Source organism: Chaetodon auriga, chromosome 11, assembly GCF_051107435.1.
Source record: "Chaetodon auriga isolate fChaAug3 chromosome 11, fChaAug3.hap1, whole genome shotgun sequence".
Lineage (NCBI taxonomy): Eukaryota > Metazoa > Chordata > Actinopteri > Chaetodontiformes > Chaetodontidae > Chaetodon > Chaetodon auriga.
In genome coordinates this window covers 7,934,329-7,951,639 of record NC_135084.1, presented here as the reverse complement: position 1 = coordinate 7,951,639, position 17,311 = coordinate 7,934,329, and the positions used below count along the sequence as shown (strand labels likewise).

At 43.6% G+C, this 17,311-nt stretch overlaps 1 protein-coding gene across 8 annotated transcripts in view; it reads left to right on the top strand.

Moving 5' to 3' along the window:
• The first annotated feature begins 27 nt into the window (after window positions 1-27).
• The window catches only part of sorbs1 (sorbin and SH3 domain containing 1), a 41,298-nt gene continuing 24,014 nt past the window's right edge, over window positions 28-17,311 (top strand). For 4 of the 8 annotated variants that reach the window (XM_076743459.1, XM_076743457.1, XM_076743455.1 and 1 more), the window contains exons 1-13: window positions 48-130; window positions 10,014-10,056; window positions 10,356-10,442; window positions 10,825-10,941; window positions 11,699-11,805; window positions 11,967-12,108; window positions 12,346-12,375; window positions 13,466-13,608; window positions 13,909-13,969; window positions 14,116-14,190; window positions 15,694-15,729; window positions 15,931-16,033; window positions 17,017-17,131. In XM_076743459.1, the coding sequence (XP_076599574.1) occupies window positions 10,409-10,442; window positions 10,825-10,941; window positions 11,699-11,805; window positions 11,967-12,108; window positions 12,346-12,375; window positions 13,466-13,608; window positions 13,909-13,969; window positions 14,116-14,190; window positions 15,694-15,729; window positions 15,931-16,033; window positions 17,017-17,131 (963 nt within the window). In that variant the 5' untranslated portion in view covers window positions 48-130; window positions 10,014-10,056; window positions 10,356-10,408. Of the gene's footprint in view, window positions 131-10,013; window positions 10,057-10,355; window positions 10,443-10,824; window positions 10,942-11,501; window positions 11,586-11,698; window positions 11,806-11,966; window positions 12,109-12,345; window positions 12,376-13,465; window positions 13,609-13,908; window positions 13,970-14,115; window positions 14,191-15,693; window positions 15,730-15,930; window positions 16,034-17,016; window positions 17,132-17,311 lie in introns of those variants that run through there. The other 4 variants (XM_076743453.1, XM_076743454.1, XM_076743456.1 and 1 more) reach the window with 4 other exon arrangements.

The following is a 17,311-nucleotide window of genomic DNA, read 5'->3' as shown; positions in this document are numbered from 1 at the left end:
CTTGACGCAGCTGCGGCCGCTGAGAGTGAAGCGCTGACAGGACGCTGCCGGAGAGCAGCCGTCGGCGCACACAGCTCAGTGAAGTGTGTCTGCAGCAGCGAGCACAACACTGGATAACCAGCACACTGAGGTAAGCATGTTCCTGCTCTGGATCACTGCTGCATGTCTGCTGCTGGGCCTCTTTAATGCTTTCAGGGCATGTTTTTGAATTATTATTTCCATTCCCACCTTTTATCTTTTTTACCTGAGCAGCTGACTTTATGTCACTATCTTATGATCTACTTAATCTATACCTGATTAATCACTCAGTCACTGCAGACTTGATTAGACTTAAGTGCTCTCATGAGTCAGTCCGTTGTGATTTTGCATCTCAGCAGAGAGGCGCTCTGGCTGTGGGACACTCACTGCAGTCAGGATAGATCCATACAGTGGAAATGCGACCCGCCATGGGTGCCGCACTCTGAAGCTGAAACCCCAGGAGATAGCCCAAATACTCCAGGCTGGAAATTAAACGCTTCCTCTTCACTTTCCACCATGCTGGATACCGCTTGGTGTCATTTTTAAAAAAGACTGATTAATGCTTTCTGATGCGGCTGTTTCTTTAAGTTCCCAGGTAGCAGCGAGGCTCACGGTTGTCATTGTGAGTCACAGGGAGCAGATTAAAGGCTACTCCACATGCATACAATAAGGATGAGGCATCAGGACCGTGCACTTAATGGAATGCATATTATGCGGCATGGAGGCGTTAGGAATAGTTTATTGGATAGTATTTCACTGTCATTTTTATCACAGTGCTGTCAGGTAGCCTTTGCCATTTTTGATTAGATGCTGCTGAAGTTGAAAAAGGCTTTGGGGGAATTGAATGGAGGAGAAGAAGCTGCAGGTGCATTAGCAGCTGTTTTACACGGTTCAAGGAGATTCTCAGTGCAGCACTCTCGAGTAGTAATAAAACAGTGTTATCGAGGAACACCTCGGTACAGTTTTTATCTTCCATTTCTCATTCCAGTGACATCTCTGTGGGCATGACCGAGCAGCCGTGTTGTGTAAGTGCACAGTGGAATGGCGTGAGTTATTGACACAGAGGACCTGAATGTTAAACTTCATGTTCTAGTCTGAGGAACAGGTCTGCCCGAGGCCTCATAATGAACAGCATGTGACATGAACAACTGCCTCACAGTGCAAGTGTGGACTTACAGTGTGCAGACAGTCAGATATACCCGCCTCTTGATTCACACTGTCACAATAGGCTTTTGACAGTGTCCAAAGTATGTGACAAAGTTCTACAGAGGAATTAAAAAACACCACTCCTCATTGTGCCAATTTTTAGCTAAATTGCTTCCACTGGTAAAAATTGCTCTAACTTGCATGCACTCAAAACACTGGTGATAAAAATCCTTCCAGTTGCAGGGGGGGGTTTATGTAACACCTCCCTCCAGTATAATTGATATCTGATAAGCGTCAATGAGCTGTACCATTTCCCTCTGAAACGCAGGCCTTGTATTCGTCACTCCCTGTGTTTTCATTCATGATTTTGCTCTGCTAATCATTTCTTTCTCACTCCAGCAGACCTGAGTAACATGACGCGAAACAAGCTCGATAAAATATTAACCCCAACACAAATAATTAATCAAACCGCTTCGAGCATAGAGGCGAAGCAGTCAGACTGATTTTGTCAAAAACACCTTTTTCAGTGTTTTGTCATGTGAACGCCACATTTCAGAATATCACACTCTGTCTTCTGCTTGTCTTATCACATGGTCGCACTGGACACTTTAAGCAAAGATACTGTATCTGCACAGTGTTTACTCAGAAAGAACAGGACCTCCATTCGCTTCCCACGTGTTAAAGGACTTTGTGTGAGTGTGACCAAGCCTCAGTGAGTTATTACTATTATTATAGATAAATATTTTTTAATTCAGTGTTTTGCCACTGAGGGAAACAATATACTGAATCTCCCTGACGGAACAGGTTTACTCTCAGTGGTACTTCAGCAGTGTCTGAAGCAGATTCCTGGTTGACAACAGGTCAGCAGAAGAGTTGCAGATGTTTACACAGACGGTGGTGTGTTTGCACGTTCAAATGGAACAGATGCATCAGTCATGTGTCGGATAGCCGGCAGCTCAGCCGAGAGCCGTTTGTTCAGTCGGTCAAAGAGCAGCCAAACCACTCTGACCTTTTGCACATTTTGTGCAATTAAAGCAAGTCAAATGTGAAGTAAGTGAAGGGGCATGTTTTTTGTTGCGAGGATTCAGGTCCAGTTTCTAATAGTATCTTTTACAGGAGCTAATGCTTGATTATTTTGGATTAAGTAGCCTCAGCGCAAACTACGGGAGAGGCGAAAGATTTGACTCTAATTTGGGGTTTTTAAGGAGGATTTTCTTTCTGAACTATTGGCGTGTTTTAATATGTCTCAACAGGATTTCAGGGTGCAAAGTGCTGCTGTACAAAAGAATATTCAAACAGAATGTGAAGCTTGGCGCTCGGTTTCATAAGCCAGAAACATCCAGTTCTTGCTTTTTTAAAGGCACAATAAATCAAGGTCAGAGTGTTGCACCTCAGTGTTTTCAGCTCGACAAACAGGAGTGATGACCTGTGGAGTGAGGATGGGACCTGTTGGTATGAACCCAGCACCGTTGTTAATATTTTATGAAGCTCGTTCAGAGTCACATTACCCAGATCTCCTAGATTTGAGAGGAGCAACCCTCGGAAACATGAATCTCAAAACTGAATTTCAAGGATTTGCCGAAGCCAGCTGGCCTGCAGATCACCCGCTCGCGTTTTTCCAAGATGATCTCCATTTGGTTTGGAAATGTGACTCTGAATATTGGAAAATGTGAACTAGTCACAGTATGCTCATTCAAGTTAATTTTTGCTGTCATTAGAATTGAGTTGCTTTGCCAAATAAGTGTGTGTTTGACCCGTTACTGTGACATATTGCCTTTGTCATCCAGGCCGACTGTACCTGTTTACAGAATGATTATAGAATGCTGTTCTGAATGCAGCACACAGTTCAAGTGGACAAAAGCAAAAGAATTTAATGATATTCTTCTTCTTTGTTAAGCCATATTCCCTAAAATCACCCTTATTCATGAGTCAGAGCTCTGCTTAGCGAAGCTGGATATTAGCACGGCATAGAAAAAAATCTTCGCCGTGACGCCGTTTGTAGAAAACAGCCTCGTCTTTACTGTGAATAACGGATGGCTCTGGATCAGGCTGGATGTTTGAGCGACACACCAGGTTTCTGTTTTCACTCCATTAATGTTACAACAGGTCGCTTAGCAACCCTCTCCCCTCCCCTGTCCGCTGTCTCCATCTGCTGCCATTGGCTGAAGTGGGCGGTGAAGTGAAGTGTTATGGCTTTGGCTTTTCATGTTCCAAGGCACAAAGAAGCCCCCCAATCATGGATGCATGTAAACAAGGCAGTGAAAAGACAATTTATGCGTTAGTGATGGATTTAAGCGCCACTTCTCTCCACCACCATCACACCTCCACCCTCCTCCCCTGTGTTACATGCCAGCGACGGATGAAAAACAACAGCATCACGGCAGTTGTTGGCAGATATCTTAATAAGATCCAGCATGTGTTCTTACTCATCATCACACAAACCAAACCAGGATTATTAAGTGACACTGATATGTAGCATGTTTAGAAATCACTCACTATGAAATATGATGAACAGTAATGAAAGTCTGATGTCTGAGCTGCCACCTGTGAAGCCGGGCTGTTATTGATGGAGCTGCCTGTTGTGTTTGTGTCTGCGTGTGACGGGACAGGGTCAGACTGGGCCGGCATTACCGAAATAGACAGATGATGGGGACCCGCTGGATTCCTCCTGCACGCTCATTTCACACGAGGATACCTTCATAGCACTTAAAATTGCTGGATTATCACATCGCTGTTTATATTCACGTTTAGCCGCCATATCCTATGACTCAATTATCAAGTAGTCCTGTCACACAGGCGCTTGGAGAGTTATATTAGGGAACACGCTCAGAGCTTCCAATCCACGGCGGAGTCAAAACATCCAGCAGAGAGATGAGGAAACACTTTCAGCACTCTCTCAGACAATGATTTGAATTGTCATCGCAGCTCACCTAATGTGCAGTACGCCTTGTTGTCTAAGCCAGGAGGAATCTGTTGTGCACAGCTGAGCTCATTATTTCATGATGACATTAAATGAACATCATGGGTGCCTTTTATTCATATTCCCAAATTAAATGCCAGTATATTATCCCAAGGAATTGGTCTTTATATTGTGGTTGTGTATCCCAGTTGTGAGTATCTCCTTATTTGCTCATGAGCTTTTCTTATTTTGAATTTTCCACCACAGAAGTAAACTCTCTAAGAGCCCCGTGAAGAGACACCACAGGGCTACTAGAATATTCAGTTCACTGTTTATCCTCACTCCGGGCCCTGTGATCCAAGCTTTTTCTCACTCTTGGAGTGCAGCCTGGAGCCCTTGCTGTGAAGAAGTATCACCCTGGGTAAAGTGTCAACTCACTGACATTCTTATTACAGTGGCTCTAAAAGCCTAGCAGGCACGTTATAAGCAGGCTGGCTCTCTAACACAGCATCTGTAACAGGCCCTTTGGTCCATGCGGCCAGGACCTACACACTTGCCAACCAAGTGTTCCCTGTCTGGCCATGGTCACGTCCAATAACTGTCAGGGCTTCTCATGGACACGCTGGCAGGCTGCGAGCCTCTCCAAGCGCTGAGGGATGTACTGTATCTGTCACTGGCTGGTATGATGGGGGCTTTGGGGGTTTTTTTGCCCTCAAAAAAGGACATTTTGTTCCTAAAAATGCCCTCAAATGTGATAGTGAAGCCATAGGATCACTATAGACTTGTTTAGTCTCTGTGTTACTGTGATATTTCATTAGATGATCTGCAAAGAATTCAAAGGCGTAGAAGCAGTGTCCATGCAGACTCAGCTTAAGCTCTATCCATTATCAACATGGATGCCTAATCCTGCTCTGAGGCCTATAATGACAGCAGTGTGTAAGTTACATACATTTCCTTTTATGCTGCAGTTGTTTGAAATGAACTTCAAATAGCTTGGTTGAGGAATGTGTAGAATCCCAGGCTGCTGTCCAGCGTGGAAGCTGTTTATGGAAGAGAGATGGGAGGGTGGAGGGGTAGGTGGGGGTCTCTTGTCAATTAGGGGGATAAGCTGCTGCTCCAGAGCGGCCCTTTCGAGCCATGTTTGGAGCTATTTGGTGGGATCCACGCACAGCGCTGGATAGCTTGTCTCCTCTCTGCCATTTGTTGACAAAGCAGAAGTCAAACGGCGTTATGTAACGGCCCTTTCTCTCCGTCCATAGTACAGCTGAGCATGCGATGAGAGCTCTTTTGTGTGAACATAGCTCACTTTTAAGGCGGCCTCTGACTGCGGCACAGAGACCCCCTGCGTGACGTACATCATGGTTCAATTTGGTACCACCCTGCCTTTGTTTAGTTTTCAGTGCAGCCTGCTTCAGATAAAGTGATTGGTGCTGCCGATGGAGAGCGCTCTGGTCTGCTGGATGTGACTTTGAAATATTGAATCATAAAGCAATTCAGGAAGCATATACAGTGTCTACTAGGGTTAGACCAGTTTGTGGGATACCGTCCAGTTTGTTTTTTCCTCACTTCCTGACAAAACTTTAGTCATTATTGCAATAATTCAAGAGTTTGATAATGTGTCTTGTAAACATATTCTTCAAATGAAGTCTTTCTACCTCTGTCTGCTATTCAGAGGCTGTGGTTGGTCACACAGCTTTAATCTGGGCTTCATTTAAGAGAACAATGTCATTTCTTGGAATGAAATTTGATAAACTGACAGATAAGACACAAATATCAGCTTTGGTATAAAACACTGTTTTCAGCCTTCAGAACAACATATCCCTTAGTGATGAAACTCATGTTTCACTGAAATTTTTTTTCTTAAAACCGAAAAATAGTTGGGAAATACACTCATTAGTTAGATGAGAGGATTGAAGTCACTCTAATGGCTGAACGCCATTAGAGTGACTTCCCCAGTGAGAAGCTGGAGTCAGCAGCCAGTTAGCTTAGCTTAACGTAAACTGGAACTAGAGCAAACAGCTGGCCTGGCTCTGTTAAGAGTCTAGAAATACACTGACCAACACCTCTAAAGCTCACTCACTCTCACATGATGTTATTTTGTTTGTTTAATTCATGAACTGAAGTTGTCCTGCTGCTTCAGTCTTTATGCTAAGCTAAACTAATCAACCCCCGGGCTCCATCTCTATAGTTAGTAATAAAAACACGAGGGTAACATTGAGCAAAGCAAATAAACATATTTTCAGAGACGTTGAACTATTTCTGTAATCAAGTTGATGAAATAACTGTGAATTAATTGGATTCTACTTGTCAAATGTAAAGATTTTTTAATCTTTTTCCATCTTCTGTGTTGTCATAAATTGAATACCTTCCGGTTTTGACTGATGTTTGTACAAAAAAGGCAATTTGAAGATGTCCCTCTGGGTTTTTTTAGACTAAGACTAACATTGATTGATTAAAGTTAGCTGATCTTAAAAATAATAATGAGTAGCAGCCCTAATATATTTGAAACTGTAGTATCTGCACTCATCTACATGTTCCTGCTGTCTTACACTTCTTATCACTTTTTAGAGGTTTTGGTGTCATAGATCTAATCACACATTAACGTGCAGTCAGTCATGGTCATTGCTGTAGCTCATCACATTGACTGAGGTATTCAGACTTTATGGACGCTTGAGTCATCCAGTAGCGAATTCCAGCCGTCCTCTGCCGGTCTGTCTGTCTCTCATCTACTGGCCCTGCAGGAGCATTTCGAGGGGGCAGGAGGACTTTATGTGGTCTGCACAGTTGTTGAGTGGGTGCCACATTCCCAGGTGGCATGTGGTGACAGGTCCATCTGGGCACACCTGTTGTCAAAAACAAACAGACCCCCTACACAGCTAGGGTCAAGGTCAAAGCTGGGACCCTCCCGCTGAGACGAGACCTTCAAAGCTCAGCCAGAAGTCTCAGGAGGCTCCAGAGGGACCTGGTGTACGTGGACTAAGGACTCACTGTGCACATTATCAAGCAGGTAATGTGCCCCTCTAGGTCCGCTGTGATCCTTTAGGACGGTCACAGCCTTTTGGGAGTTTCTTGATTTGGAAAGGTATTTCATATTCAGTTTTCGATTTCTGCATCTGTGTGTGTGAGAGAGTCACGTAGTCGTGGAACTGAGTGCAGCAGATGGGATGAATCATCTTGGCTTCGCTGTATATTCCTGCTTTTAGGTAATCACACAGGTTTGAGCTCAGAGGGTCTTCCTTTAGCTGTGATTCTGTAGAATCTTCACTGATTTTAGTGCATGAATGACGCATTCACTGTTGGAAATGGTTCGTACAATGTTTCTCTGGTCTGTGAATTTGGAGTCTCGAGGCGTCTGAGCCTGAGCTCAGTACAGCTCTACTTCATGGCACCTTTTGTGCTCTCTCTCATTTTTAAGGAGACCGCTAAAATATTGTTTGATTTTAGCATCAGTTCAACTAAAGGCCTTGGTGGAAAATCTGAGCATAAAGCTAAAAAAAACCCACTTTGAACTGTTGAGCTTCCTTAACTCACTCTCGGCTGAACTTTGAGCTCTGCTTTGACTTCACATCCATTTGTTTTTGCCAATGCCAATTGACCTCTTTTGTGAAGTCGAGACATCCAAAGGCTTTCTAGATTACAAGGAGTAATGGTGCGTTCTGGTAAATTGCAGTTTTACAGGAGTTTGGCTGATAAAGTGTCCTCTTATTTTCCTGTTTGTCTTGGCCTCAGTCACTGCTGACCGTCCCAGAGCTCCTGCACTGATCTCCTCTTTTTCACGGGCTGGATGGATGGCGTTCTTTGCCCAGCTCTGCTCTGAGGCATCTCTTCCTAAAAAGGCCAGGGGTGATCTCTGCTCTTCTGTGTTTATACAGTGAACTGAACGCTGCAAGATGTCATCTTCCCATTATCTATCATATGTGAGAGGTTCAAAAGCTCCCACGTCCCTCTTTGTAGTGTCTATTAACCATTTTGGGGTTCATCTGAGGATACAGAGGAAGTACAGTTGAGATCAGTATAAGCACTCCTCAAAGGAATGTCTGTTAATGGTTTTGGAAATGAGATCATGGACGTGTTGCCTCTCTGGGAGGCAGGGGATCAGGAAGCAAGTTGATTTTATTAAAGAAAGAATGGAAATAAATACAGAGAGTCTCTGATGCTCAGGGACAGCTCAGCTCCAAGACTGGAAGATGTTTTAAAAGGCTTTTGCTTCGTGTTCCTGTGGGACTTGTTTGGAATCGTTCCCATTTTCCCTCATCCATTTAGGCCTATTTGCAGAGGTTTCCAGCTGGAACATGAGTCCCCAGCCTGTTCTGCTGGTTGGCTTATTTACCAGCATGGGTAAACATAGTGCACACGCAGTCCCACACAAACCTGGAGTGGAGCAAGCACAGGTAGAACTTTAATAGCGGCTTCAAAATTTACAGGATTGAATAAATTCTGGATGTTTGGGCTTTTTCTATCACCATTGTCTTTAGCCTATAAACAAAAACACTGTGTGTGTGTGTGTGTGTGTGTGTGTGTGTGTGTGTGTGTGTGTGTGTGTATACATGTATGCTTGATTGACTGTTTGAGTGCCTTTGTGTGTGTGTTTGTCTCTTCACTCAATCGGTCCTTTTCTTGGCCTTTTAAATGGGGACGTCTCCTAATTCAGCTGGCTGGCTGAGTACAGAGGGGCCCAGTGGAGCAATGGGAAGTGTTTCACAGCTTCTTTTCTGGTGGCCTTGGTGTTGCTTCTGCATGCTCCACTGATGCAGCTCAGATTAACATATGTTTGTTCTCCCTCACCCCCTCCCTTCCTTGTCCTTAAAGGGGAGCACAGATAAATTTTTGAATTCATATCGCTGGTCCAAGACCGGCCAACTTCCTCCCTAAACCAAAACAAATAAAGGCATGCAAAGTGAGGCTTGTGATGTCGTCACAGATGCTCTCAACTGCACCTGTAGAATTTCTCTTAACAGTATATAAACAGAAAATCCTTCCCGCTTCAGTTCACATGCAGCATCTGTTGACGGCCTGTCAGGTTTTTTTTTTTTGGCTTTATAATCATAGATATCATGGTTGAATAGCTGTGATATTGGGCTGCAAGAACATAGTCAACAGATCGCTCCAGCATCTGGTCTGTGCTGCTGTTTGCTCCTTTTATCAGGGTAGAAAACATCATTATCTATATTAGATTTTGCCCTACAAAACACTCGAGGTTATTACTTTCTAAAAATGTAGAGTCTGTGTCATTGATTGCTAATAAAATATGGAGTCTTGTGTGTTGTAGACAAGATTTAAACAGATGACTGGAGGTTCACCACCTTCCTGTCTGGCTTCTTTGTATCTCATTTCAATGTGTAACCCAACCACAGGAGCGCAATTTCATTAGCTGTACACGGTCCCCAATTACAGCTATTGGTTGCAGTGACTCCACTATTTCTCGTTGAAGCTACAGCCAAGCTGACCTTTTCAAGAACTGTTCTCTATGTGTATTATTATTTCAGTAATAAACAGTCTTTCATAACTAAGCATCCTGCTTGCTGCAAGCTGACACTGCAGCAAAGTTTTGGCCTGGTTAGCAAACTTACCCTGATCCCCAGCTCATGTTAGAGTTCATCTGATGAGAAGTTTCTTCAGTCTGATGCAGTTAATTTGCAGAGCTCTTACATATCAGCAGATACAGTGCGCTGACCTCGTTACGCTTCATGTTTTATCAGACTGAACACACAACAACTCAGAATCATGTGTGTCGTTCTGGCTTTAATCTGACTTTCTGAACTGCATTATATCAACATCAGACGTGGTTGAACTGTCTGTGACACGTGATTATCTTTGCTGCATTCTTTGCTATCTGCAGACTGATGTTTAATGATATGTCACACTGATTTATGTGCAGTATTCTTCTCAGATATGAGCTCCTTTCCTTAACGACACATGAATATTCACATCCCTGTGTTTCTCCATTCAGGCCTGTCCAGAAGAGGGCAGCGTAAGACCGAGCACAACTCCCAGTAAGTCATCTCACTCTGTGGCCTACGAATAATGCAGTGGGCCTGATTCACGAGAGTACCACTGAGTAGTTATAATGCTTGGGGTGGAATAATTTGATGCACAGACACATGAACACTTTCATTTAGAGCTTTTATTGGCATTGTAGGGTGTATCAACACCTTTAATTAATTCTGTCTCTACATTTTTTCTCATACAGAGGCCGGGTTTGTGTTAACTTTGTGATTAACTGATGAGATTGTTCACCTTGTCTTTGTGTGTGTGTGTGTGTGTGTGTGTGTGTGTGTGTGTGTGTGTGAAGTCCCATCAGGTCCTCGAAAGGTCTGCTCAGTCAGGATCACGCCTCTGACAGCCATGAAAGGCTCTCCTGACCTGATTCCTGCCGCAGGTGACGTATCCCTCTGCCTCATCAATCTTTCAGGGCCTATAACTGTGCACACTCACAAAGAAAAAGGACACTTTAAAACTCACTCGTTAACAATGTGGCGTCACTTCGGTAACCCGTGCTGAGACGGGACGAGCTCGAGCTGCTCTTCTTCCAGCTCTGACAGTGTGATCATGGCAATTAGTTTTACAGGACGGTAGGCTGTTAATTTAATGGCCTCGTTTTGTTGTTACAGTTCTATTTTGGTCATTTGGGGCACGAGGTAGCGGTAACTTGGATATCCCAGTGGCTCTGAAGCGGGAGTGCACTCTGAGAATACTGAGTATAAGACGGCCATGCCTTGAACAATGAGGAGCTGTGGAACTCATATTCTGAATGTTTTCAGACTTGGACCCCAGCAGAGTGTGCAAAGGGAAAGGAGTCGTGACTCTGAGAGCCACCCTCGTCCACATAGACGATGAGGGCTGCATCAGCGAGGAGCCAAATGTCATCACAGCGCCAAGTAAGTCTGAGGGAATGCCACAGCTGTTTCATAACAACTCTCCACATGATGAAAAAATATTTGCAGGACAGTAATAGTTGCATGGCCGTGTGAAAAAAAGGGCAGGCCAGTGAAGAATGTGGACGGAGAATGTGAGAATTTAAAAAGCGTTTCATCATTTTCTTGAGTTGTAAAAATTCCTCACACGCCGTTCACAGTGCTGCGTTGATGTCAGGATTATGTAAGTGGCCGTGTTTTGGTGCACACTCAGAGTCGCGATAAAGGCCGATTGCTCATATTTTCATGCAAGAGTCAAAGAGCTTTTTTGTTGCGGACTGCCCACATTGCACTTTGGAGCAGGGCGCCTTGACTGTGGGCTTGTTTGTTACGTAGAGCACATTGGACCTGGAGGCTGGCCAAGGCTTTTGGGGAGATGCTTTAATTGTTGTAGAGCCTGAATATAAAGGCCATTGGAACAAACAGCCTTTGCAGTTCACTGAATAGGCGCTTTGTTCTGATGACAAAGTTCAGAGATTGTGGGAGAATCTTTTTTTTTTTTCCTTTCCTCTCCTGACCATATTAACATCTCTGTACATGAAATCCACCAAGGAAAGCATTCACACCCTGCTGAAAGAAATGGAGATTTATTTGACCAACAATTAGCTGTTGAGTATTTCTGGTTTGCTGTTAGAATTTCACTGAAATACTGTAGTTTTTAGAATCCTTTTATTCTCTCTGCACTGGCTGCCAAACTGAGAGAGTTCTGGACTGTTTTTAGGTGGCTGGACAAGCCAGATTAATGGAGACAGCACTAAAGCGGGATTGGCTGAGGGAGGCAGCAACATCACAGCTGATTTACCTCCTGTAAACAACACTCAGTGCCAGGTACGTTTACTTCCACGCCATCTAACACAGGCTCTTTGTTTGGCTCTTTGTGGTTTTACAGTAATGAGAACTATGCGATCTCTTTATTTGGAGGTCTTTATTTCAGAGAAAATCCGTTTCAACTTTCATGAATTTAACATTGTACGTTCTGTTACTTTCAGGCATATTCACCGGAAAGCTTAAACAAAAGTCAGGCTCCATCCTCCACTGACATTCAGAACTGTGTCACATCAGCGTCCAGCTCTGTTTATCCCTGCACGAGCACAGTTAACCCCACCATAGTGCTGCTGCAGCACAACAGAGGTGAGCTCGCCAGTGTGAGAGCTGGCCGTGATGGCTATCAAAAAGAGCCTCTTTTGAGTTTCGCGAACATGCTTTCACACGTCATGTTACTCTCAGCTAATCCTCAGCTGTGTCTCGTCTGTGATCCATTAGCCTTGTCTTGCTGTGTGTTACACATAACCAGTGCGTTCTCACTTTTGCCTCATTGCTTAGTCATTTCTCACTGTCCTGCCCTTGTCTGTCTTTCTCTCACAACAGAGCAACAAAAGCATCTTTCTCATTTTGAAGGTACGCACTGGGGACTCGGTGGTGTCTAACAGATATTTGTCATTTATTTTTCATGTGTTAGACTTAGCCGGCAGCCGTGCCAGTCTTATTACAGAGCAGTGTTTTTTGTTCCTTGACTGAACCATCTGTCACCCTCCTCCTGCCATGACACAGGCAGATAAATGTGTTCACCACAAGCCTCGTGAAGAGAATGAGTCATGTTTTGTGCGTCAGTGTGTTCAAAATATTGGGAATGTGAATTTGTTGAACCAGACTGTAGAGAAACATCACCAATATGTTTTTTTTCCTGCATATTTTCCTGCCATTTGCTTACATGGCGACAGTCAGACATAAAGGTTAACACGACTGCCGGATTGAGATTTCATATTTTCCTCTTTCTTCCACTTCCTTGACACCTGGCACATTTCATTCTTGGGGGCAAGTGTCACATGCTGCATAGGTGTGACAAAGTTTATGCTGAAGTCAGCAGTTTGTATCATCAAATGCCTTTACTACTAATTATAAAAGAATATGTCACAGTATTTGAAGCATGCTGTGACATTTTGGAGAAAATGCACAAAAGTAAAAACATTTTTTATATATACTTTGCACAGTGACTGCAACTCGTGTGTCATTTATCAGGTATTTCATGCATTTACATGCATTTTCCCCCAAGTCTTGATATTAAACTTCTTTTATACTACTTATTACTTTCGCTCACTCTTCTTTATTTTGTGGTACAAAATACATTCTGTGATGTTAAATAGTAATAATAGAACAGTTGATGAATTATATGTATAAAAGGCAAAATCTTGATGTTTTCAGTAGCACAGAATATACAGTATGTTGTGCATATCTGGCTGCAGCATATGAAAACGTTTACAGTGAGACGGGTTTATTCTGTTTTTTGCCTGCTGTTCACTGTACAGCCCACATTATCTGCATATCTTGTCATGCAGTTCAGTGCAATGCTTCAGCCTGGCCTTCACTCCAGATACCTGACTTAAACTGCTTATCTGTGTTATCTGTAACATTTCACCAGAAATGTGCTGTGGACTTTGAGTTTAGTCTGGCTCACAGTTTGTTTTTTGGGGTGATTTTTTTGTGACAGACCCAACCCCAGAAAGGGACAAAAGCCCTGATCCTGGGAGAGATTCAGTCAGTCCAGTCCCTGATATGGACTGGAAGAGGCTGCGGCTGTCACTGCACTCCCCTGTCCTCAGTCCTATCAACAAGCCCATTGTGCCTGTACGGGTGAGCAACGAAACCTCCCATCTTGTTCTCCTTCCTCCTGTTTTGTTCGTATGATGCATGGGGCCTTGTAAAGGTGTGCTTTACTAGGACTTCATCGTAACATTGGATGTTGTTGTGCCAGGTTACACATCTTAATGGAATGCGGCAATTGTTAATGTTAATTATATGGTTTAGTTTATAGTCGAAATGTTCTGCCAGAACTGTACGCTTGAACGTCACCGGAGCTGCTTGAAAAGATATAAATATCCATCATCCTCATTTATTTGCTACCAATTAAAAATCTCCGCATCTTAATTTCAGAACACTGAAAAGTCCAAAGACTGGTACAAGACGATGTTCAAACAGATACACAGAATACCCGGTAAGAGAACGTCATCGTTTCCATGACCTGTACGTCTGATCAGTTCTGATCATGTTTCTGTGTTGGCGTCCACGGCCTGTGTGTGTTTCTGTATGTGTTTGTGTGTTATGTCACGCTGTGCTCTGTCTCTCCATCACTGTGCTCAGAGCCTATTGAGGAAAACCCTTACCGCCCCACCTACATTTTCCCTGAGAACTATGACATTCAGGTGAAATCAAAAGGTATCCGATGGCAGTGACTCCACTCTCATTGGCTTTACTAATCTGCAGCCATCCTGGGTCCTTTCAAATACTTTAGCTGTGTTTCATCCGTCATACCTGGCACTGTGACAAGTACAAAACCACATATGTTAAAGATGTCCAAAGTATTTGAAAGGCTTCTCTCTTCCGACTTCTTTTCCATACCAGAGCGCCTGTTTCCATAAGTCTTAAATACGCTGCAGGTTTCGTGCAGTTATCCTGATTATAACTCAGTTTTGCTTTCCTGGGACATTTTCCAGATCAGTCACATGTCAGAGTAGGAAAAGCACAGGCGTTAATGATAAAATCAATCATGATTCAATCCCATTTAACTGCCTCAGTTTCAGAGTCCTGTATTGCACATGCTGGCTCACTGTCACAGTGTCATGACACTTAAATGGAACAGAGCCATCGTTAATGTTATTAGTGACATCTGTGCTTTTCCTCCTATGACAAACTGTCTGCTGTGAAAAAGGCCTTTAGTCTGAGTGGAGCTTGACCCACGCTATGTACAAAAAGTCAGGAATACTCAGCCTAAGCTTCATCAATTTGGACCATTCTTTTCAAATCTGTTCGGCGAAAGCCCCCCAACTTGATGGTTAGACCTGCACAAAGTATCTTGATACTGACATGTTGACAAGGATGATGCACGGAGCCTTGTAGTGTCACTCTACTTTCAACAAAACGTAGCGATTACTCATGGCCTTTATCTTTTTGCTATTAACCATCTGATATTAAAATTGATTTCTCCAACATTTCTTTCTTTGGAAATGCTTTTTCTAACAGAAACGTCGTCATACAGAAGAGCATGGTCAGTCTTTTCATGTAGTGTACTAATATAGCCACTAGATGCTGCTGCAGCCCTGTGCTCTGGCTATGGGCTGTCTTGCCCTGAGTTAAGTCTCTCAGGCAGTACACGGTCTGCTGCTCTTAACAAGCTTCACCAATCAGTATTGTGTAGTTAAGGTTACATTTTGGTTTTGTGGTTTTAGTTGTGGGTCGAAGTGAAGGTGGTAAGATATATGTGCAGCCTAAGAGAAAGACTTGCCTGAACTCTTCTTTAGTTGCACTACGTACTGTGTGATCGATATGATTCTGTAAATGTTATCTCAAAGCAAACATGGAATTTGTACAGAGATCTTTCTAAATGTGTTGGTTATGGCCTTTTCACTTTACAGTGCATTACTTATTCAGGACCTTGACGCTCGTCGATGCTTGGATCCCTTTTTAGTTCAGTAATGCTTCCTGTAAAGTGCTTTGATTTGACACACTTTGATTTTGTTTGGTGAGCCTTTAATGCTTGGTCTAATGGAAGGTGTGAGACAGGTAGGAAAAGACTGGAAAAGAGTGTTTCCAGTGCCTTTTGAATTATTTATTTGTGTGCTACATTCCTCACTATGCATTCACAAAGTATCACTTTACAAGTGACAGAGCATAGATAAAGATTGTCGTGAATGATGTTTGATTGTTGCACCCCTCTTTCAGATGATGGTCCCAGCCCCTTCGGTTACTTGAAAGATGGTAAGTTTTGGAATTGGTCTTTTGGTCTTTAAATTGAACTGTTTATCATCCATTACTATTTATTGAGATTCATCCAGGATAACACTCAGCAGGCCACAGGCATGATTTATATTTAAACACTGATAACGTTTCAGTTGATGCATTAACACTATTGAGCATCAGGCTACTGATGCCCATCGATATTTATGTGCCTGTTTTCAGTAAAAACGGTCCCACGTTCAAAAAGTGATGACGAGGTCGATTCAAGAGGCCGGTCGATGCCTGTGCCAACAAGGTCCTCCTCCCTCAAACCCTCTGCCAAAAGGTCAGTGTCCTCAGTCTGCTCCAACCCTCCTTATGCATCCACTCTTCATGACTGTGATTAAATTAGGTGTTGACAACTCAGAATACTTCAAATACATACATATGAAAATTATCACCGTGAATATAATTCTGACTAGACAAATCCAGTGTTCCTGTGATATAGAACCATGGCTCTAATAGTAGTCCATAATGTGCATGTTCTCAGCTTGCATTGGCCTATTCGCATGCAGTCCTAGTAAGTAAGTGTGGCTAAACATGACCGTGCACAGCAGAGCTTCCTAAATTGGCAAATCTGAGGTTATTTTGGCTCCTGTGGCTTCCACTACTGTGTCCTCCAGTTTTTACTGGAGGTGTGATTAGTCTCGCCCTTCCACATGCGTGTCATCACTGACTCAGGATGATCTGCTCTCAGAGAAATGAGTGATAGAGTGATTAAGGAGGACAGGTGATGGAGGATAAACTGTTGCCCAGTAGAGCTGCATGACATGTGGAGGGCTGACCTTCCTCTTTCCCCAGTGGTTATGTATGAAGGGGTACATTCCTAACAATGCCTCTGTCCCTCTTTGAAAAGACTTTCATTAAAAGTAAAAGTGTTTTTGTGTGGTAACAATATGTGTTTGTTATTTATAGTAAGAGTCTGATTCCAGTCCTTTATCGCGCAGTGATTTTTTAGCTTTGGCTGTCTATTAACAAATCCTCCCGGGAAACGCTGTGCTCTGTTTTTTGTCCCTGGGTCCAATCTTGTTTACCTGATCGAATTACTGATTTGCCTGAACCATGAATTGGATTTTCTGTCATATCATTATTAGAGGAAGAGAGGGACAGGAGGAGAGAGAGACGGGATAATGAGGGCGGACGTCATGTTTAAATTGAAAAAAAAAAAAATCATCTTAGCCTATGCTGGTTGCCATGGAGACTACTTGATAAGGATTGGCTCTCTTCCATCCCACACCCCACCCCTCCCTGACACCCGCCTCTGCACAGGAACGAGTGGGAGCCCCCGGATAAAAAGGTAGACACCAGGAAGTACCGCGCCGAGCCCAAGAGCATCTTTGAGTACGAGCCGGGGAAATCGTCGGTGCTGAAGCTGGAGAGAACGGTATGCTAGCCGCCTGCCTGTTTCTCTCTCCCTCTCTCTCTCTCTCTCTCTCTCTCTCTCTCTCTCTCTCTCTCTCTCTCTCTCTCTTTCCGTCTGTGTGCATGTTGTGTAAGCTGTCCCCCACTCCACCCACCATCCACCCCCCCACCCACCCACCACCTCTGTATCTAAGCTCCTGGG